The 23,713-nt window shown below is 43.5% G+C and overlaps 1 protein-coding gene across 1 annotated transcript in view; it reads left to right on the forward strand.

Moving 5' to 3' along the window:
* PLA2R1 (phospholipase A2 receptor 1) overlaps positions 1-23,713 on the forward strand; it is an 87,028-nt gene that overhangs the window by 29,199 nt on the left and 34,116 nt on the right. The window contains exons 13-19 of the mRNA XM_075609269.1: positions 7,593-7,738; positions 8,080-8,164; positions 9,190-9,322; positions 10,281-10,316; positions 11,992-12,149; positions 17,478-17,542; positions 19,762-19,865. Coding sequence (XP_075465384.1) covers positions 7,593-7,738; positions 8,080-8,164; positions 9,190-9,322; positions 10,281-10,316; positions 11,992-12,149; positions 17,478-17,542; positions 19,762-19,865 — 727 coding nt within the window. The remainder of the gene's footprint in view (positions 1-7,592; positions 7,739-8,079; positions 8,165-9,189; positions 9,323-10,280; positions 10,317-11,991; positions 12,150-17,477; positions 17,543-19,761; positions 19,866-23,713) is intronic.

Consider the following 23,713-nt stretch of genomic DNA (forward strand, 5'->3'; position numbering starts at 1 on the left):
GTATCAACACTATCCTACTTCTCCTACCCTGACCCAGCAACACGACTATGGATCTGCACACCGGACGCAGTCTCGCGGATGCAGGTTAGTGTATTCTAAATCCACATCTCAGCCTCGCTGTTCTGTCCTGTTTGTGGTAAGCACCCATTACAGTATGCTCAACCCCACAAGTTTTGAACATGCACGCTAACATGTTCGAGAAATTAGAAAAATATCTGGAACAAAAAAACAAACGTATGGAGCAACTCCAAGTGACGGTTCAATCCATTATAGATCAGGCACAGCGTTCCTCATTTAATTCTGTTTCCCCAGCAACGGCTATTCCAGAACCTATTACAATAACCGCCTCTTCAGAACCACGACTTCGTGCACCCTATCGCTACGGCGGTGATCCTCTTGGCTATCGCGGGTTCCTTAACCAATGCTTTATACAATTTGAAATTACTCCATCCCGTTTTGTATCCCAGCGATCTAAGGTGGCATATATTGTATCTTTGTTGATTGATAATGCTTTGGCGTGGGCTTCATCCATCTGGGAACAAAGACCGGACCTCGCCAGCGACACAGCACAATTCACCAAGGAGTTCCGCAGAGTATTCGACACACCAGGATGCAAGGTAACTGCTTCTTCCTCTCTTCTACATATATCCCAAGGTACAGTAGTCGTTCAGTGGCCCGGTCCAAGGTTGAATTTCAGATGATAGTCCCTTAAGCCAGGTGGAATGATGAGGCGTTGGTAGCAATATTCTGGCCAGGCCTGACCGAAAATCTTAAAGACGAACTTGCCACGCAGGAACGTCCTACTGAATGAGAGGAGCTCATCGCCTTATGCATTCAGATGGATCAGAGACTACAGGAGAGAAAAGCTGAACAAACTCAGCACAAGCAAGGTATGCAGTCTCTTCATAATCATTACGCAGGCCCCGTTACCCTTCTGCCTCCGGAACCTGGAGAAGCCATGCAGCTCAGAGGCAACAAGCTATCGGTCGGCGAAAAACAACGCAGATGCAATTCTGGACTCTGCTTGTATTGCGGTAATGCTGGACTTCAGGTACTTGTTTGGCCCAATAAATCGGGATACGCAAAAACCCAGTGAGAACCGGCAGAATCACACTGGGAACATTACTTTCTTCTCCTCTTAAAATGCCAACCAGGGCCTTAATGCCTATCATATTAACCGATGAAACCTTCAAAACCACTACACGGGCCTTTCTGGTCTCCGGGTCAGGTGGGAATTTAATTGACCAGTGATTCGCTGAAAGAAATACTATTTCTCTGCTACGTAGGAAATGCCCAGTAGGGTTAGAAGATATTAACGCCCGACCCTTACAGTGTGCACCGACACACTTTATTCGAGCAAATACCCAGTATGTACCTGGCAGATACCTGGAATGCGCCGCTCCTCACCTCTGACAAGCCCCGTTGCGTTTGCCTTCGGGCGGCTGATCTGTTAAATGATAATGATTAGGATTTAATAGGCTGCAATGCTTCGTGTGTCTACCAGATGGCATAAATTCATGAATTGTAATGCAGTATATATATATATATATACTGTGCAGTATTGCAGCCAGCGGGAATAAAATGCTTCAATCCCTGCCTGGAAAATACCTCAATGCACTCGGGCAGAAAACAGTCACAAACCTCAATACACCCGGGTATACCCGAATTCGTGGGACTAGCCGAGCTCGAATAAAGTGTGTCGCCAGTGTATATCTCACCAAACAGTTCTCTTACAGTTGCAGACAGGAAAGGATCATACCGAAAGGATCCAACTGGACGTCATTCACTCTCCTACAGTCAACGTCATTCTTGGATTGCCATGGGTCCAGTTACATAATCCTCCAGTAGATTGGACAGAATCTCAACCAACCATTCTAATGGAGTCCTTTCTGTTTAAAGAACTGCTCTATTCCTTCCCAAAAACTATACGGGATTTCAGTACCGGAACAGATAAACACTAACTTGCCCAAAATCTACTCCAAATTTCAGGATGTATTTGACAAGATCCAGTCCGAGGAACTACCACCCCATCGGTCGTTCGACTGCCCATCGACCTACTGCCCGGTTCGGTGCCACTGCAAGGATGTTCCTACAAGCTTCCACCTCCAGAGAACAGGGCCATGAAAGAATACATTCAAGATAACTTGTCAAATGGATTTATCCAGAAGTCCTCCTCTCCTGCAGGTGCAGGTTTTATCTTCGTAAAAAAGAAGGATGGATCTCTTAGACCATGCATCAACTACCGAGGACTTAATAAGATCACGATAAAGAACCGGTATCCTTTACCTTTAATTTCTGAATTCTTTGACAGACTGCACAGGGCTTCAATGTTTACTAAATTGTATTTACAAGGAGCTTACAATTTAGTCAGAATTTGGCAGGGAGATGAGTGGAAAATGGCTTTTAGCACCCGGGATGGACATTATGAATATCTCTACATGTCATTCAGACTTTGTAATGCCCCCACGGTGTTTCAGGACTTTGTGAATGAAGTCTTTAGAGATCTCCTTGACAAATATGTAATTGTACACCTAGATTACATACTAATCTTCTCCAAAACTATACAGGAACATTCTGGCCATGTAACACAGGTACTTCAAAGACTACGGGAGAATAAGTTATTTGAGAAAATGGAGAAATGTCAATTTCATGAGACCAGGACTTCATTTCTAGCATACATCATCTCCGATACTGGACTTGCTGTGGACCCAGCCAAATTAAAAGCTGTTTTGGATTGGCCTCACCCCATGAGTCTGAAAGCTGTACAACGGTTTTTAGGGTTTGCTAATTATTACCGTAGATTCATTAAAAATGTCTCATCCGTCGTAGGTCCCATTACGGCATTGACGCAGAAAGCAGCTGATCCTTCACTCTGGTCTACAGAGTCTGTTCAGGCATTTTAAAGGCTTTAAACAGCCTTTGTTTCAGCTCCCGTTCTGGTGCTCCCTGATCCTGGATTACCATTCACCCTTGAGGCGGACGCTTCGGATATCGGGGCAGGAGCAGTAGTGTCCCAAACGAAGGAATCTAAGACAAAAGCTACATCCGTGTACTTTTTTCTCTAAAAAATTCTCGTCAACCAAACAAAAATACGACATAGGCAACCGTGAACTTTTGGCCATGAAAATGGCATTAGAGGAATCGAGACATTTGCTTGAGGGTATCGAAAACCCAGTTACCATCCTAACCGACCACAAGAACCTACTATATATCGAGGTTGCTTGTCGTTTAGGGTCACGACAAGCGCGGTGGTCATTATTTTTCTCTCGGTTTAATTTTGTTATTTCTTATATACCAGGTTCTAAGAATGTGAAAGTGGATACTCTCTCGACAATTCCTGGTAGAGGACAAGACTGAGGACCGAGAGGAAACCATACTTCCCCCATCTTGTATAATCTCAGCTGCAACATTCAATTCCTTTGAAGACATCTTGCAAGGTCAGTCTAATATTCCAGAGGGTCTTGAGGTTCCGGAAGGACGTCTATTCACTGCACCAGCATATCAAAGGAAGGTACTGGACTGGGGTCTGCTCCAAAAGCTCTGGACATCCAGGAACAAGATGAACTATCGATCTTCTGGAACAGACTTTTTGATGGCCAGGGATGCGAAAGGAGGTAAAAGATTTTGTCACAGCATGGCCAATATGTGCTCAAAATAAAACTTCCTGTAATAGGCCCACAGGGTTGCTGCAACCACTTCCGATCCCAGATCGGCCATGGACGCACATATCTATGGATTTCATTGTAGAGTTACCAGCATCCAAAGGTATGAACACCAACCTGGTGGTTGTGGACCGGTTTTTGAAACAAGTACATTTCATCCCCTTTAAGGGACTACCTAATGCCGCTAAATTATCAGAGATATTCATTAAAGAAGTATTTCGACTTCATGGAGTTCCCCAAGTTATTGTATCAGATTGGGGGTCCTAATTTATCTCCAAATTCTGGTGGGCCTTTTGTCAGCAATTGGGAGTATCTCTTCACTTCTCTTCCACTTATCATCCACAGACGAATGGTCAGACAGAGTGGACGAATCAGTCACTGGAACAAATCATCCGATATTTTATTTCAGACATTCAGGACAACTGGGAAAAGGGAGACCAAAAAGCACACCAGCACAAACGGATAAGAAGGATAAGAACGCTGCGACGTTCGAAATGCATTGGATGGGTCTTTTGCCACATTAAAGTGCCCTTTTAATCATTTTTTTGTTTTGGTTTCTTCCTGCTCCGTTTGTGCTGGTGCGCTTTTTGGTCTCCCTTTTCCCTGTATTGCATTGAGTAGCTGCACAGCCTGCCTGCCTGCCCTACCAGGATGTGAGTATTTGCATATTTTTCAGGGGAACCTGCCAATGAGACATATGGTGAGTGGGTTGCACCACACACCACCTGTCTTCAGGAGGATAGTACCCATTATATGACACAATAGGTACTATATCAATTGTTAGTACCCTGGTACAGTGGTCTGGCTTATTATCATTTTGAGGAATACCTGCATTTGAGCGCTTCAGCTATTTTCCATATTCAGGACAACTGGACAGAGTTCTTGCCTTGGGCCGAATTCTCACACAATAATCTGCGAAGAGAGTCAGCACAGGAATCACTATTCTTTACTAATTATGTTTTTCACCCTTCAGCTCTTCCTGCTACAGGATCCAGATCCGGTGTTCCAGCAGTGGATACCAGGATTCAAAAACTACAGGAGTCATGGGAAAGAATTCGTAAGAATCTCCGAAAAGCGGTGACTATGCAGAAAAAACAGGCAGATCGGCATCGACGGCTGTCCACAAAAAATATCCGACTAAAGACACCCACAGCAAACTTGCACCTAGATACATTGGTCCATTTACCATCATTGAGAAGGTCAATCCGGTGGCCTACCGGCTACGTTTGCCAGTATCCATGAGAATTCCATCAGTATTTCACACTTTTCTTCTCAAACCATTTGCACAGGATTCTTTGTCTCCTGCTTTAGTGCTCCCTCCTGAACCTGTCCTAGCAGAAGGACAACAGGAATTTGAGGTTCAGAACTTCCTGGATTCCAGGGTGACCAGAGGGAAGCTCCAGTACCTGGTCCACTGGATGGGTTTCATGGATCTCCAGAGACCAACTACATGCCCCAGGCTGGTCAGGGCCTTCCAGCAGAGGTATCCCTCCAAGCCATCCTTGAAGCGCCCAGAGGTCGCTTCTAAAGGGGGGGGGGAGTACTGTGAGGATCAGTCTTAGGTCCCACCTCCGTGAAGTGCCCCGTGACGCCACTGGTGACGCGCCTCACGCTGACAGGATTGTGTATAGGCATCGTTCTACTGTTGTCAGACAAAGGACTCAACCAGTAGTCAACACTGACAGCAGGATAACCATCTCATCTACTTCACCTGCGGTGCTTACTCCGCCTCCTGACGATTGAGTGGGTGGATGGCAATCAGCATTCACAGCTGTACAACTCAGCGTGCATTGGTTCTGCTATCAAGAGGCAATCATCACATTCAGCCTTGTCCTGATTAGCTTACAGTCCTTTATATGCTCACCGATCTCTGCTCCAAATCGGCTGAGCATAGTAGTCCTAACCTGTGACGAAGTGCTAACCACAAGCACCCAGCTGGCCATGTCCTGCTTTGCCTTGTTCAATTCTGCTAACCTTCTCTTGTCTCCTAGTATCCTTAACCTCGGCTTGTACCTGGCCCCCCGCCTTCTCTTATCCATGACCTCGGCTTGTACCTAGACTCCCTCCATCTCTACACCTCGACCTCGGCCACGCACATCGACTACTCTACATCTCCAACCCTAGACCACGGAGAGTGTCAACACAATCGTACTTCTTCTACCCTGACCCGGCAACACGACTATGGATCTGCACACCAGATGCAGTCTCGCGACTGCATGTTGGTGTATTCTAAATCCCCACCTCAGCCTCTCGTTCTGTCCTGTTTGTGGAGAGCCCCCGTTACAGTATTGCTTTGGTGTTTTGTGTACTACATACAATTTTTTTCCTTTTTTAGTACTGTTTCAGGTACTGCAGGTGCTAGGGAAACTGGTTTGTGACAGCTGTTTAAAATGCTGCAGACTTTCGCTGACACAGATTCCTGATTCCAGATTAAACTGTTCATGAGAAAAAGGAGAAGCATAGAAAGTGTGTGGGAAAAAATAGATTGTTTAACACAGTATGTGACCTTGTCCGAAATATATCCTTCATGAAAGAGAAAAAAATGAACACGCTGACCCCATTCTGTGTTTGTCATGCCAGTTATTCTAGTCTAGTGGATAGTCAGAGATGTTGTGCTCTGTAGATGATTTAATTGTTGAGGCCTGAGCTTCTAAATCAGGTGTGGCCAACTCCAGTCCTCAAGTGCCACCAATAGGTCAGGTTTTCAGGATATCCCGGCTTCTGCACAGGTGGCTCAATCAGTGGCTCAGTCGTGGACTGATAAAATACAAAAAAACAGGACTTGCACTGACCCTGTGTTAATAATTGTAACTGGTTCAAAGGTCCAGTGCCTTCACCATAAGGCACAATACACATACAGAGAAACATTTAGATCAGACCAGAACTCATAAAAATATAAATCAACACTTGCTACCTCATTAGTTAAAAGATTAATTTATTTAAAAAAAATCACATTTACAAAAATCAATGTAATCAAGGCAAATAACTTCACAAAAAGTCAGAGGAAAGGGCAAGGAAGCCCTGAAACACTAGTGTGGCTTTGGAGATCCGTGTAGTGACTATGTACCGCTTATTTTAAATTTGCTATTAGACTTTATGGGAAGTTCTGTGAAACTCTTGGAAAGCAACCCGCATGTAAACCCATTGCATTATAATTAGTTGGATGAACACTTTCCCATCCCCGAACACATAATAATCCAAACCCCTTGGGACTGCTCGAAGGTTACCTGTCTGGGACTCGATGATTCCTCTGTCGGTTCTGTTCTGTGTGCTGGGGGGGAGAGCAGCTACTGCTCACAGTGCCTGCTACTGGGGGGAGGACCAAAGTGCAACACAGACCTGTCACCTTGGGGCTTGTGCTGGTCCACAGCTCCCTCCTGCGGTGGGCAAGAAGTTGAATGCAACTTCCGGCGCCAACAGGAGGATGGAGAGGAAGGATCGCAGTGACCGGGGCGGCTGCTGAGCTGGGGAGTCCCTGGTTACACTGCTGCGCAGAGTGTCACCACACCGTTGGGCCTGGGACAGATGTCCCAGATCACCCCCCCCCCCCCTGGCGGTCGCAGAACCCCTGAGAGGTGCCTGCGGATCCCTGTTTCAAAATCACTGCTTTAGAACTTTGATGATGTTAAAAGTGATTCAGAATTAGTCTTCTAATCGATATGCTGTGGAACGGCTTCTCCATGTCAAGAAAGACGCCGAGCTCAATTCAAATGAATGATGGTCAATAAAGATGCTTCTCTGACATACAGACACAACTTCTCAGCATATTTAATAGGGACCTTCACCTGTACAAGTGAGAACCATTTCAAATGAGTGAAACGTAACAAACCTTTGATAAAAATCATCAGTTTGTTCTCGCTACAATAAATCATGATACTTATACACTTACAACATACTTAATGTTCTATATTTGCATTTCTAACATTGCAGGTATTCCATCACGAGAAAGTGATAACAAAAAGAACCTGGGAGGAAGCTGAAGAATTTTGCCAAGCTTTTGGAGCACATCTTGCAAGCTTTTCCCATATAGATGAAGAACATTTTCTAACTGAGCTTTTGAGCACCATGTTTCATCAGTATGTATCTATTGAAAATCATTAAGTAATTAAACTACTTTATACTGCAAAACAGATGAGAGATTCATTTTGTCATGTGTTTAGTTTAATCCTCTAAAACTTGCAATGCCACGGCTTTAAACGCCCTCTGTTGGGGGATCAGTTATGTTTTGCTTGGAGTTTTTGTCTTGTGATTTTCCACCCTTTTATCATATTGTGCTATGGCTATGTTGCCATTAGGTATAAAATTATTAATTGAAGCGCAGTGTTCCTAAAGTATCATAATTGTTACAATATTAAATGGATCCAAATTTGCTGAAAACATTTTATTGTCCGGTTATGCATTTTCTATGTTATTGCAGAGGTGAAGAAAGACTGTTCTGGATTGGATTTAATAAAAGAAACCCATCTTCTGAAGGCTCCTGGGAGTGGTCAGATGGAAATCCAGTAAGCATGTTCGTGTCCTGAAATCAGCGGCATAGCCAAAAGATTGGTTGGTTTCAAACAGTGTAAAACTCTCTTGGCATTAGAGGAAAAAACAGTGCATAGCACTGAAAGGCTTAAGCAAATTACACTATCCTATAGGCCAGGTGTGCTCAACTCCATTCCTTAAGCTCCCCCAACAGGCCAGGGTTTAAGGATATCCCAGCTTCAGCACAGGTGGCTCAATCAGAGGCTCAGTCTTGGGTATATTATCTCTGCCGGATGTTATCTTGTTATCTGTACACTGCTACCATATACTGTTTAAGAATAAGAATAATTTCCGCCCATGGACTTATTGTCATTGCAAATAGTGTGGGGTATTCTCTCTTAGAACATTGGATGTTCTGTTTTCTCCTGCATATTGAAATACACCAATAATAGTTTTTGCTCATTTTATTAATATTGTTGCTCCTTCCTCAGTTATAGTTCTAAGTACTTGAACTTATGTGGGTATGTGGATCAGCATATGCAGTTTAGACAGATGTTGCTATCTTTTGAGTCTCTGAGCTTTTTGATGGTATTTAAAGAAGGGACCAATGTGATTTTGAGTTTCATCCAGTTACAACGATCGCACTTACAAAGAATCAATGATTGTGTGATGTGGAACATAAAAAATGTAAAATTAACAAACCTTTCATTATCTACCAAGATACTGAAAATGAGAACTTAAGTAGCAAATATAATCGAAAAAATATATATTGAATTTAATTATCCTAAAAATATTTAGCTATATATGCCATATAGAACAACGCGTTTCGTAATCCCTAAGCATTGAAGAAATTACATAAGTAAAATTATTTTTAAATGTTTATAACAATATATATAATTTTGTCAGTTCTGTTTAGACAATTCCTTCTTACTTATGAGAAAAACTCTCCTGCAATAAATGTTAACCCCATATTTGAAGTAGATGATAAGAATGTGTATTTATATGATATAGGCTGTCTTAGATGAAAATTAGGTCTTATTTGAGCATTGATTTGTTGCAGGTTGTGTCCTCATTTTTGGAAGACATGTACACCAGCGATGAGACAATAAATTGTGCAGGATATAAAGCAGATAAGAAAATTGGCCCCTTACCCTGTGACGCAAAACTTGAATGGATCTGCAAAATACCAAAAGGTGAAAAAAAATAGTATCTTCCTTTTTTCTGTAATATTAACATGGAAGAAACACATGAATAAATGGAATACTTTCAGAACACATTTGTGTCACCAGAAGAAATGTTTTGTATACTTCGATTTAATGCAAAATATATGCATTTATCACTTTGTATAAAAGATAATATAAATCGATTTTTTTTAAATCCTAAAAAAGCTAAAATCCTAAAATTTACACCTGCAATGACCCTGTTTCCTCAGAAGCAGAAATGTTTGCAAAACAGTCACAAATGACAATTACATTACAGTGAATGGAATGATATAATTATAAACTAACAATAACCTTATTTAATATAGCACTTTTCTCCCAATTTAACGCTTCACAATTACAGTATAGTGTGCGTTACGCAGAACGTGTACATTTTTATAGACACAAATGAGCTTCAAATCTATATATATATATATATATATATATATATATATATATATATATATATATATATTGCAACATAATAAAATCTATGTTGCAAAAAAAATCTATGATTTGTGGTGTCGGAGGCACAGGGAGATAAAGATAAAGGCGCAGACACTGACAATTGAACCAGGTTCCCCTGATTCAAGCTCAGAGTCAGTGCCTTTAGTCACTGTGCCATTCCTTCCCCATGCCATACCACAACTACAGTATGATTGCATTGTTTGCCACATCAGCACTAAAGTATTTGAAAAATGCTTTGCAGATAATCATTTTGGGGAATTATTTGCTTAGAATAATTATGATATTAAATATAATTTATTTTATCCCAGTGTATTCTATTCAAATAAAGGACTGGCAGACAATAACAATTATAAATGTAAAAATAGTAAATATCTTAATGTGACAAAGTAATGCTATATAAATTGTACATACAATTTAATTGTATGGTATTGCATAATATATATAATATATATATACTGTATATATATATTTTATTTTTTTGCAGGAGTTGCACCAAATATCCCAGAATTTCAGGTGACAGGTATGTATTTACAGATTAAGCGTTCTGCAGAAGAAAGATGATACTTGCGATTTTAGACACAATATTGAATATTACACTTTAAATTGAATGATCAATCATACCACTGCCTCCTCTTTTATTAGCAGGCTCCTAAAAGTACACATTGTGATTATTGTGTCAGCTTTAATATACAGGTCAATGATTCTGTACCTAGAAATATAGTGTTAGGAAGCAAGTCACTTCATCATAGTAGCTGTTGCCTTGCAATATCGACCATTCACTGAATTTGCACTTTGCAAAATTATCCGTGAGCGAATAAATGACTCCTTTAACCTACAGTATAACCTACAGTATATATATATATAGTATATATATATATATATATATATATATATATATATATATATATGCTCCTTGTAGGAGCTATTAAAGGATCTGCTGAGTTTTTCCACTGCCCCTTATAATGCTCTTCACAGTTCACACTCTTTGCAATGAACTAAATTGTTGGATAGCGATTTAATGAAATCAATTCAGCAAGCTGTTTTCTAGATTCCTGAAGATATTTGTGTATATTCGGAACAATGTATGAATTATTCTGAAATTCCAATAATTCTTCTTTTTACTGCAAAATATTAGTAGCAGTGAATAGCTGCTGCTTCTTATATTGCTTTGCACCTGTACAAATGATTTTGCACATCACTAGCCAAAGCTTAGCAGTGAGTAATGAATACATTTCCCCTCTTTACTCCTTAGTTCGGGAGTGGCCAACTCCAGTCCCCAAGGCCACCAACAGGTTAGTTTTCAGGATATCCCTGCTTCAGCACAGGTGGCTCAGTCAGAATGATTGAGCCACCTCTGCTGAAGCAGGGATATTCCTAATTTTATTATTCTTATTATCATTGTTTATTCTGCAGCACAGTACAATGGGGTACAGACTGATGAATATTACAGAAACATAAACAGTTACATACAGGTGCGGATATGCATGCACAGATACAAAGAGGTAACGAGGGCCGTGCTCATGAGTGCTTGGTGGCTCTTGAGGACTGGAGTTGGCCACCCCTGTTATAGCATATTGAATAGGAGCCTTAAAGGACCTATTGTCATGGCTCCGACGTGTGTCAATCCGCTTCTAAAGCTCCCTTTAGAAGCAGATTAGCATGCTTTGTTATTCTGTACGCCCTTGTTGCATGTCCAATCTGTGTCTAAAAGGCTTTCTTAGAAGCGGTTTCACTCCGGTTCTGCCAATCAGATCGGTTTGTCAAAAAAGCCTCCAACTGCAATTCTCGTAGCTCCGTTATGTAAACCGGTTCTAAAAACTCAAATAAATTTCGCGCAACCTAAAGGGGGCGAGATTGGTGTTGCAAGTTGCATCCAGAGCCTGAAATTCGGGTTTGCTGAGACAGCAGATCCCATAAGTCAGACTGGGGATGGATTTAGCACCACTTAAGGTCATTCTGCTTCTAAAAAACATACAATCTGGGCGTTTTGGTTGTTAAAGTGTGCGGTTTGTCACTTTTTATAGAAGCTGTGATTTGCAATAAAGAATAGGTTTTTTTCAAACATTTAATTCCGCTACTTCTGAACATGCCAACCCGACTGGTTTGGCACTTACAACTTCCGAGCTACTAGAATAGGCTCCTAAGAGTAAAAATGTACATGTGTTGAACAAGTTTGTTTATTCTCTGCATTTTAGACGCACCATGGATTTTCTTTCATGGACATGAGTACTTTTTCTATGTATCTCAGTCTGATTGGTCTTCATTTGAGTTTGTCTGCGGGTGGCTTGGAAGTCAAATAGTCACCATACATTCCCCTGCCGAACAAGCATTTATTGAAAATAGAATTAAAAAGGTAAGGAAAACAAAAAGTACATACAGTACAAACAATAAGACCAATGTTCTGGCCCTCCGTAACAAAGAGGTAGGGTCAGGCAGGCCAACTCATCCCCTATTAATGCACACTAGGTCTCTCTGTCTTCTGCAGCTTTATTGTACTTTAGTAAAGAGCATAAAAATAACTTGGGGGGGGGGGGAGTGGCACTTGTGAGAGGAAGATAAATAAATAATGTCTTGTATGGGAGAGGCAGTAAGAGGTGGGGACTCACAGACTGCTGGATACAAAAGGAAGTATGCTAGTCAGTACAAACAGGATATAGACAGAGGAGTATACCAAATACTGAAACATGGCAGGGGGGTATGGGCAAACCATCTCAGGTTTTGAGCATAAACTATGGGGGAAAGACAACATTTAGATTGGAAGCTCTTCAGAGCCTTGGACTTCTTTTCCTAAATGTTACTTTTATGTCTGAAGCATTCCCATGTACTGTTATTTGTATTATTTGGTATTTATATGATTGTCACGGACATTACTACTGTGAAGCGCTATTTACATTAATGGCGCCATATAAATAAAGACATACATACGTAGCAACAATGTTGCAGCTTATCCTGAGTAGCAATAGCTTCAGAACAGAGAAAATAAGGCTGGGGCCATGGTGCCTTCACCCGTGCGGAGGCACGCGGAGGCTGGTCAGTGAGCGGGCGCTTACCTGGTCATGGTGGATGGGCCGGGGGCGTGCCAAGGGGCGTCACGGAGCTGGTTCACCCTCATTGGGTGAACCGTTCACATGACCGTCTGTCACGCCAAGAAATCAGTTTCAACTGTCTTAAGCATCGCGCACCCCCTACCGTTTCTGCGTGCACGGGCCCGCACGCTGCATGGACGCAAACAGTCTGTTCGCTCAGCGTGCCGTCCGCACGGTCTGCTGTACCATGGCCCCAGCCTAAGGCTGCGCTTATAGTGCCATAGCCGGCGACAGCGATGCAATGGTGATGTCACGCTCTGGTCACTGGAAAAATCAAATTGACTTGACTTACCTTTGTTTTTCCATCACCGTCGCCGGCACTATAAGTGCAGCCTTAGGCTACGGTTATTGTGCCGGTGACTGCGACGTCAGGCTACAGTCGCTGTAAAAATCAAATTGTGATGACTTTCAGCGATTGCGACCAAGCTGTCGCTCAGACGTGTCGCGCTTACTATAAGCACACGCGATGGTGGCAATGCATTTGTTTTGACACAACGTCGCTGTAGTCGGCACTATAAGCGCAGTCTAAGGCCGCGCTTATAGTCCCGATGGCGTGACGGCATCCGTCGCCGTTGTAATAGCGATTTCTGCTTATAGTGTAGGAGACAAGAGACGGCGACCGGGGGCATGGCCATGAGTGGTTCGCTCTCATTGGCTGAACCACTCACGTGCTGCTGACGCCATGCAGCAGTCACCGAAAAAATAAATTTCTATTGACTTCAGAGATTTTGGTCGCTGTGTCACGGCCGCAACCACTATAGGCGCACGCGAGGGATTAAATCAACTTGTTGTGACACGTCGGCGCCGTAGCCGGGACTATAAGCATGGCCTTAGGCTGAGTTTATTGTAGCGGTGACGGCGACCGCGTGATGTCAGCAGTCGCCGCTTATAGCGATGCCTGCACTCAGTGCATGCATCTTGAGGAGGGTGACAGGGGCGTGGTGGAGGCGTGACTGTGAGCAGTTCACCCTCATTGGCTGAACCGCTCATGTGCCGCTGATATGACGCCGCATTTTCAGAAATCAAATTCCCCTGGTTTCCTACGATGGCAAAGCCTCTCTGCAGTGCCATCGCGGTCGCTCCCACTATGCAGAACCCACGACGGCCTGCATCTACTTGCTTCGGCAAGTCGCAGTCGCTGTAGCAAGTACAATAAACTGGGCCTAACCATGCAGAGAGGTTCCAGGACAACCAACAAGAAATGAAGATATCTGAAAATGTCATATTTTTCTCGAAGCGTCAGTCTTCCTTATGCCGCGCTTATAGTCGTGGCATCATCCGTCGCCGTTGTTATAGCAATTTCAGCTTATTGTGTAGGAGACAAAAGGCGGTGACCGGGGGCGTGACGGGAGCGTGGCTGTGAGCGGTTCGCCCTCATTGGCTGAACCGCTCACGTGCAGCTGACATCACGCAGCGGTCAGCGAAAAAATGAATTTCCATTGACTTCCAGTGATTTTGGTCTCTGTGTCGCGCCAACTGTAGGCACACGCGACGGATTACATGGACTTGTTTTCACGCTACGAGCCACCGCCGGGACTATAAGCGCGGCCTTAGCCTACGTCCATAGTGCAGGAGACAGTGCGAGCTACGTAGCTCGCGCCGAAACAAACACTAGGACTACAGTGTAGTGGTGCATAGTGCGGCGCGCTAATGCAGTACAAGGAAACCGGCACTTCGCGCTACAAACATGTTTGTATTTCCCACGTGACGGCCGAGCCACGTGAGCGGTTCACCCAAAGAGGGCGAACCAGCTCGGTGACGTCAAGGCCGCGCCCACCGACATACCTCCCGGTCACGTCTGCCTGCAAGACAGGCAATATCTCCTGCTGCAGGAGAGCGTACGCTGCGCCGAGGAGCGCGGAAGCTAGTGCATTCCATTATGAACACATACTCATTTAAAACAAATATTTGAAGTAAAAATGTTAGGCCCAACCCCTTTATCTCCCTGTGTCTCAACTTTATGCAGTGAAATTTATCATTAAGAGAACGGAAGAATTGCCTGTTGCCTGTTCTTGACACCAGACAAATACCAGTCTCTGAATTGACATATTAGATGTTATGCTCTAGATCAGGGGTGTGCAAACTTTTCTGTTTGCGCCCCCTGCCTGCTCTCCCCCCTGCTCGTGCCATGGCAACGTGTTGCCTTTTGACACCACGTTGTCCTGGTGACGTGTCGCTGGAGAGCAGGTAAGAGAGAGTTAGGCTAGGTCTCCAGTGGCCGCTGTGGTGCGCACTTTGGCAAGCGTGCCTCTCACCAGATATAAACCTCTTATCAGGCAGGCCCGAGTATCTACTTGTGTGGGCGCTCGCATATCGCGATGGCGTGTACGTTGGCAGGGAAGACAAGAATTTTGTCTTTCCGTGCCGTGAAACAATCACGTGGTTGGCGGGCAACCAATAGAAGGGCAGATATGCCCCGTCATGGCTGAGCCCCTTCTCTCCGCCCCCGCGCACATCCCATCGCTCCCCTCCAGACCGCAGATTGCGGCTTTTATCTGTGCACGCGCCGCCAGGCACACGTGCAACAGTAAACACTGGGGCTGCCTTACAGAAGCCTTGCACGCTCACTCCCGGTATTTAATTTAAATGTGAGTAAGGCTGCGTCCCCACTGACGCTGAGCGCGCGGTGCTTGCCGAGGTTCCACGTACACTCTCCCAAGCTCGGCGCTTGGGGAGACAACAAAATTTGAGTTTGAAGCGTGCTCAGCGGAGGTAAGTGCACACAGAACACAGCCAAACACTGACACACACAAATAGCCCCGATCCATGCCCCAACCAGCTCCCGCTTGGAAGAAATTAGCAGGACACCCGGCGCTCATGCTTTGAGAGTTGGTATCGTCACCGCTCTCAAAGCATGAGTGCGGTCAGCGCCAGTGGGGACTCAGCCTAAGAGCGCGAGGTCTCTGTAAGCACCGCGCCCCCCCAGTTTGCGCACCCCTGCTTTAGTTATCAACCATGATTCTGATTGAATTAGTTCTCTAGGTATCAACCAAGACTCCGTTTGAATAATTTTTCTTGACTGTGCTGCTTTATACAGTACTGGGGTATATTTATTATCTTCAGTAAGAAGACACACAGTGATTCGGAAGGAGAAGGAGGGCGGCAGCAAGCAGGCGGCCGCCACATGTAGGTGCCTTCCCGTCAGTCCCGATAGGCCTGAGAGCGTGGCATCTGTATAGGGGGGTGGACATTTTTGCTGGCCCGGGCCTAATTTGAATCCGCCACTGTTAACCTAGCAGGTGTGCACCATATAAAGGAGCTCCCGTGTCATGCGCCTCTCAACGCACACCACTTACAGTATGTTAATAAGCAGTGGTTGACAAATCACCAAAAAATCTACTCGCCACACAAAAAAATCTACTCGCCATCTAGTACCAAAGGTGTGCTGCTTGGGCCAATATTTACTCGCCCGGGGGTTAAATCCACTCGCCCGGGGCGAGCAAATGTATAGGTTTGTCGAACACTGTTAATAAGTATCTCCTAGGTAGCACCCAGCATCGATGCTCACTCTCTGGTTGAGCGGGGACTCACCGTTTCATTCTCCAACCCAGAGGTGGCTAAAGGAATACTTTTATACTATAATTCTAAAGCTCTTTTGAAATTAAGCCTGCCAAATAAATACACGGTACCTGTATTGTATTGTATGTCTTTAATTATATAGCGCCAAAAGTGTACTCAGCGCTTCACAAAGAATACAGTACAGGGAATTATAATAACGCAATAAGCGCAGCAAAATCAGACAGTAGGAAAGGAAATCCCTGCCCTGAAGAGCTTACAATCTAAGTGGTATGATGGGAGACTTAGAGACAGCAGGTGAGGGAAGAAATGCTGTAGATGGCAGTGCTTTGCCACAATGGGTGTGGGACAATAGCTATGAGTGCAGGCTATTGGGATACTTGATTTGTGGGGTGAGTTTTAAGGTTAGTCAGTAGTAAATCAGAAGGTTAACACCATGTACAGGGGAAGAGATGGCAGGGAGGCGCGGGTGAGATCAGGTGTGTATGTCTGGGTTCAGGCTTTGGGGAGATCCCCAGCAGCAGGAAGGAGTAGATAGGTGTGAATAGAGGATTTGTGTGGGTGTTTTTTTATTGAGGGGTAAAGAAGTTGTTGGGAGAGACGTGTATTTATACTGAAATGCTCTAAATATTTCAAATGTAAATTTAAAAACATCCGCAGATCTATCAACAGCAAAAAAAAGCCATTATTCAAAAAGCCATTATTCAAACATTCAATAATTTCTACTTTGTCAAACAGCAAAATAGCCAAGAGATACATTCACACTATGTTTTCTAACAGTTCCATTATTTAAAAAAAATTATGAAACCATCACTTGAAATATAATTGTTGTTATTGAAATATATCCTTACGGGAGAAAATGAAATTATTGGTACTGCTTGGCGATTTGTTTTTGTTAATGAACATACGGTGTATTTAGAAGCAAGCACTTATTTTTAGTTTTTCTTTGTCATTAAAAACATCATACAGTATTTATGCCTCACATTGGTGCGGCAGTAAATGTGCTTTCTCTGCAACTGGTTCAGAATCCTAATACTGTATGTGGTTATAACAGCCATACTAAACAATGTGTATTGCAGTACCCAAAAGTCAAAGGGAATTGGTGGATCGGACTAGTATCTGAAAACCCACATGGATATCAGAGGTACTTGATGCCTTTATACATATTTGTTTCCGTTTTACAGTGTATGTATGTGTGTGTATCTATGTGTGTTGGAATTGGTGTTTTTGTAGGGAAACAGGTACCAGATCTCTGAGCAATAATACATTAACTAATATCTAAACCACAATAAATAGCTCCTTTTTATATAAAGAAATGGGGTAGGAAAAGTATGTATCTATTCCCTCAGTTCTGAAGAGGTTAATCAACTCCCCATTAAAGAGGCAATCCAAGCATCTTAAAAAAAAAAATATATATATATATATATATATATATATATATATATATATATATATATAAATACATATAGTTTTAATATATGCAGCCTTTTATTACTTTTATTGAAAATAATTAACTAAGCCGGCGGAGCGCAATATTTCCCGCAGCGCCCCCCTTCCTGCTTCCCTCCCTGCTCGCGCTCCCCCTCCCTTACCTCCTCTCCGGCGTCAAATAACGCCGCGGGGTCACGTGACGTCACGTTGCTATGCCATGGCAACGCGTCGCCGAAGAGAAGGTAAGTGAAGTTGCAGAGGCCTCACACGATCCCCCGGCATTCATTTAAATGCCTTGGGGGAAGAGCATGGGACTTTTGCAACCACCGCACCCCCCCTTAACAATCTTGCGCCCCCCATTTGCGCACCGCTGAACTAAGCTATCAATCAATTCGTTCTCCCGTGATCAATCAGCGAAATTCTGGTTCCCAGGGTTCACTAAATGGCTACCTTTCAGTTTCAAATTAATCATTCAGTGTAACTCAGCAGCTACAATGTATTCTTATATTACTAAAGTAACATTATCTGCAGTTTGCAGCTCAAACAGCTGGGAATATTGGCAACAAATTATCACAAACAGGAAAGTGTTACAAAAATATTGCACTGCTGGGGAGGTGGGCTAAAGCCTGCTATAGAAATCAAAAGATGCTCAGTGTTTTAAGGCTCATTAAAAATGGCAGGAGTTGAATTTTAAAATAAAAAAATGTAGTAAGTATTATCTAATACTACAGAACTGATTTATTAAAAAAAAAAAACACGTAAGATATTGCTTGGAGAGCTACTTTAAGTCAATGGGAGTTTGGGGCCTATCGCAGTGCAAAGCAGAAAAATGTGTTCTTGTAACCTTTGTACCAGAAATGCTATTGTCTTGAAATGTACTTGATTTGATGAGAACTTGAACCTGTGTATGAGAGGATCTATTTTTGGTAACATTCAGTGCATAACTAATTTTATATGCCCCTTTTTCTAAAGCAACATGAAATGTAAAAAATACAACTTGCTAATTAGGTTACTTAAATGTAATTCACCTTTGTGAACCTCAGAGGATTTTGCTGCTTGAAAAACAGAGCAAAAATGCCAGCCCGTGATGCAGATATATCCGATTAGATTGTCTTTGACTTCGTATTTAGGCTAAATACTTCTAACATTTCCTTAATGGCTCTTGCACTCACATGCAAAATGTTGATTTTAGTGGCAATTCAACAAAATGCTATTTTGTGTTTCTTGATAAGTGATAAATGCGTTAATGCTATATAGTCTGAAACACCCGTTGTCGGACGGATAGACTTCAGTGATACAGTATACCCTCGTGTCTGTTTTCTAAAGTTGCAATAACGTTTGTTAGCATGTAACATAAAGTTAGTCAGTAAGTTTTCCGGCTCTGACCTATGTACTCTGTGGCCTGTGTTGCATTATTTCGTGATTGTTCATGAGAGGGTTTCTTTGTAGACTATAGCTATGTATAGGGTGCCCGTACAGTCTCGGATTTTCAATAAACGTCCTGGTGTGCCTACAATTTTCTCAAAAATCGTTCAAATGTCCCGTTTTTTTACTTTTCCCTTTCACTTAAACCTGTAAACATGGACACTGCGTGTTTTTATGTGATCGATCATATCAAAGAGGAAACATTTAAAATATATTGGTAAACTCTAATTAAACGATTTATTAATATAAACCAAACCGTCATTTTGCTACACTCGAGAATTTGTGTTCTGTTAGGAAACTGAAATAAATCAATAATTAAGCATAAATGTGGATGCTATTAGACAAATACCATTATAATATTTATTTTTATGTGATTTGTTGTATAAATAATGTTTTAATGTGTCCCAGTTTCTACTTTTGAAAATCTGGTCACCCTAGCAGTGTACAACAGTAAAAAGCATGTCACTTTTTTGGTGACTTAATTTATTGCATTCATTTTTCCCGCAGATGGAAAGACAATTCGCCAGTTATATACACAAACTGGGAAACAGGACGAGATAGCACTGTGGATCTGAAAGACCCACAATGTGCCTACATTTCTTCAGAGACCGGTCAGTATAATAAGTTTGCAATAATGAAAGCTGAAAGCACCACACACTGTTCAGTAAAATACAATTATATTAATATCACATCTTACAAAACATTGAAAAATAGCCACGTTTCGGCCTGACGCAGGATCGTCAGCGGGGTTTTAATACAATACATAAGTACCTGTCATGTATAGCACACCCCACCAATACAAATCACAAGAAATTAAACAAACTACACAGAAACAGAACAAAATGGTGACCCGGACGTTCAAGTTGGTTGCTATAACACTATAAAGGCATACTCCGGTTTAAGGACACTCACTTTAAGTACACTCGCGAGTAAGGACATATCGCCCAATAGGCAACCGGCAGCCCGCGCATGCGCCTGTCAGCACGTCCTGAACAGCAATACTGGCTCCCTACCTGTACCGAAGCTGTGTGCAAGCGGGGAGACTATACAGCCTGTTACACATGCCTTATTTAAATCAGTTATGCACGTATATGACGATTGCAGTACAGTACATGCATCAATTAGTGGAAAAAAGGTAGTGCTTCACTTTAAGTACATTTTCTCTTTAGATACATGCTCTGGACCCATTGCGTACGTTAATGCGGGGTATGCCTGTTAACATCTTACAGTACATAACTATTGTGACACTGATAACGTTCTTGCAGTACATCGGGCCGAAGCCAATGTGATATTTTTTTCGTATTTTTGACCTTTGGAGGATGGGATACTGGAACCTGTCCTTTAAAAAAAAAAAATCTATAAACACAATTCACACTTTTTTTAAAAAGTATAATAAGCTACCTTGTCTAGTTCTATTGTAAAGTAATTCAGACCTTGATGTGTTTTCATTCAATCAATTATTATTCATGTTCCTGTGATTTTTGCATTGCTTTTTCTGTTACAACATTCATGAAATATTATGGTCCTTATTCATTATGCTGTGAAATTAACAGAGCTTCCTAAGCAATGGGAAGATGGTTTCACCGAATATTGAAAAGAGGGAGGGGGAGCTTCAGTGGAACTGCAAGGCATATTTTTAAAGTCTGTAAATTTGATGACAAATGTGCGGAAAAAAAGTTTTGTTAGCGAAGTGGAACTGACCCTTCAAAGATCACATTGCAGTCTTAGCACAAGGCAGTAACTAGTCAGAAACGCCCAATTTCCTGCCCTAATACATTAAGAATATACAGTATTTTATTTTTTTAGCGCAAGGTAATCTAGATTATGTAAACTTTACATAATAGTAAATAGTGAAAGGGTTATATCAGCAACCCGCCGTTCTGACTCCCCCTCACCACATTTTCTTTAACAGAAGCCCACTATCCTCAGCTGCAGGGACCCCTCGGTTTCCCGAGATACGTATCAGTAAAGGTAATGGCGTAACTTCCTGGTGTTTAAATCTCCCGCGTCACATGGGCCAATAGGAAGCCTCAATGGATGACATTGCACCATCCTATTTGCCTTAATGATGCAGGAGATTTAATCCGCCATTGGGTTTCACCTGGAGTTCACTAAACGTCAGTAACAGTTAACAAACCAAGAGAAAGTACCAGCACTCTCTGTCTCACAGCTATAGATATAGGCGAATACCAGTGTAGGGAATGAATAATTTAATAACACTAATAATAAACTGAAAATATAGCAACAATAGCCAATACGCCAATGCAAGAATTAATATCACCATAGACAAAATCAAAAATGAAGGGGGTAGAGGGGAAAGAAGGAGAAGGGGAAAAGAACATGCATTGGCGTATTGGCTATTGTTACTATATTTTCAGTTTATTATTAGTGTTATTAAATTATTCATTCCCTACACTGGTATTCGCCTATATCTATAGCTGTGAGACAGAGAGTGCTGGTACTATCTCTTGGTTTGTTAGTACTTCTGAAGGGAATTAGGGTCCCTTCCTATTCCGTGCACCCTGCAACCTTGCTGAGTCATTGTGTCAGAGTGCTGTCTATCACCCCCCCCTTTCTGTCAGTAACAGTTAGTACCGGAGCTGAACCGCTGAATTGTCAGCTGATGCAGGAGATCTGCCATTTTGTTTCCCCAAGCCAGGACTAAATGCCTATATCCTCACTAATAAGTATCTTGGGAACAAGGGGTTCCAAGTAGCTGTAAATAGTGTGGCTTAGCTCCAGGAACCAACAGGTTCCCATCCTATAAAAACAAAAAAAATAAGGGCAGCTCTTGGGTGGCTACCTCCAGTCTTCAAGAGCTTCCAACAGGTCAAGAGCTTCAAAATATTGATTGAGCCACCTGTGCTGAAGCAGGGATATCCTGAAAACCTACCCTGATCCCTTGAGCACTGAAAATAATAACAATTAATTTAATAATTGTTTGTTCTTGTATAGCGCTGCTAAGTTTTTACGTAGCGATTTACAGAGACATTTTGCAGACACAGTCCTGTGGAGCTTACAATCTATGTTTTTGGTGCCTGACTTGCCCAAGGTCACAAGGAGCCGACACCGGGAATTGAACCAGGTTCCCCTGCTTCAAACTCAGTGCCGCGAACTGGTCAACAAATATATCACATCATATTTATTAGTAATTTGTATTAAAACAAGTATTTGTATCATGGAACAAGAACTGCACTTCTGTTTCACCCCCCCCCCCCCTTTTCTTGCAGCCCTGCTTGTCAGCTTCTTAGTGCCAGCTGTATGTGTTTGGCTCTGTACACAAACACAGTGCTTGTGTGATAAATACAGTGCCATTTCCTCTCTCCTAGCAGCTTGCTGTATTAGAGACTAGCTGAGAGACCCGGCGTTGCCCGGGATGTAAATGCGTAATAGGTAGTATTATTTATAAATCGTGGAACAATAGGTGACTGTTTGTTGTAAAGGTTGGATAATAATATTGAAAAGAAAGATGGAAGAAAATGTAATACGATGTTGTATAAAAATGGTTTATTGTAACCACACCACAGTACAATGTATATTTTGGTGCCATAAGTGATGTAAAAATCTGAGTCGTGTGTCCTGCTAGGGTGTGAGGCGGCGGGTGGCGCGTGGGTTGTGAGTGCTGTGTGCGAGTGGGGGTCCTGCTAGGGTGTGAGGCGGCGGGTGGTGCGTGGGTTGTGAGTGCTGTCTGTGAGTGGGGGTCCTGCTAGGGTGTGAGGCGGCGGGTGGCGCGTGGGTTGTGAGTGCTGTCTGTGAGTGGGGGTCCTGCAAGGGTGTGAGGCGGCGGCGGCTGGCGCGTGGGTTGTGAGTGCTGTCTGTGAGTGGGGGGTCCTGCTAGGGTGTGAGGCGGTGGGTCAGTGATGTCGGTGCGTAGGGGCGGGAGGCAGCAGGTGTGTGTGGCGGCAGGTATGTGTCGAGTGTGGCGGGTGTCTGTTGAGTGCGTGCAGCGGCTGTGAGGCGGTGGGTGAAAGGCAGAGGCGGCCGGAGTAAGGGCGGGTGAAAGGCAGAGGCGGGGTGGGGAGGCGGTAAGGCGGGCATGAAGGCGAAGGGCGGCGGGAAGGGGAGGAGGGGGGCAAGGGGTGGAGGAGGGGGGCAAGGGGTGGAGGAGGGGGGCAAGGGGTGGAGGAGGGGGGCAAGGGGTGGAGGAGGGGGGAAGGGTTAGAGGAGGGGGGGAAGGGTTAGAGGAGGGGGGGAAGGGTTAGAGGAGGGGGGGAAGGGTTAGAGGAGGGGGGGAAGGGTTAGAGGAGGGGGGGAAGGGTTAGAGGAGGGGGAAGGGTTAGAGGAGGGGGGGAAGGGTTAGAGGAGGGGGGGAAGGGTTAGAGGAGGGGGGGGAAGGGTTAGAGGAGGGGGGGAAGGGTTAGAGGAGGGGGGGAAGGGTTAGAGGAGGGGGGGGAAGGGTTAGAGGAGGGGGGGAAGGGTTAGAGGAGGGGGTGGAAGTGTGGGAGGGGGGTGGGAGGGG

This window comes from Ascaphus truei, chromosome 7 (assembly GCF_040206685.1).
Source record: "Ascaphus truei isolate aAscTru1 chromosome 7, aAscTru1.hap1, whole genome shotgun sequence".
NCBI lineage: Eukaryota > Metazoa > Chordata > Amphibia > Anura > Ascaphidae > Ascaphus > Ascaphus truei.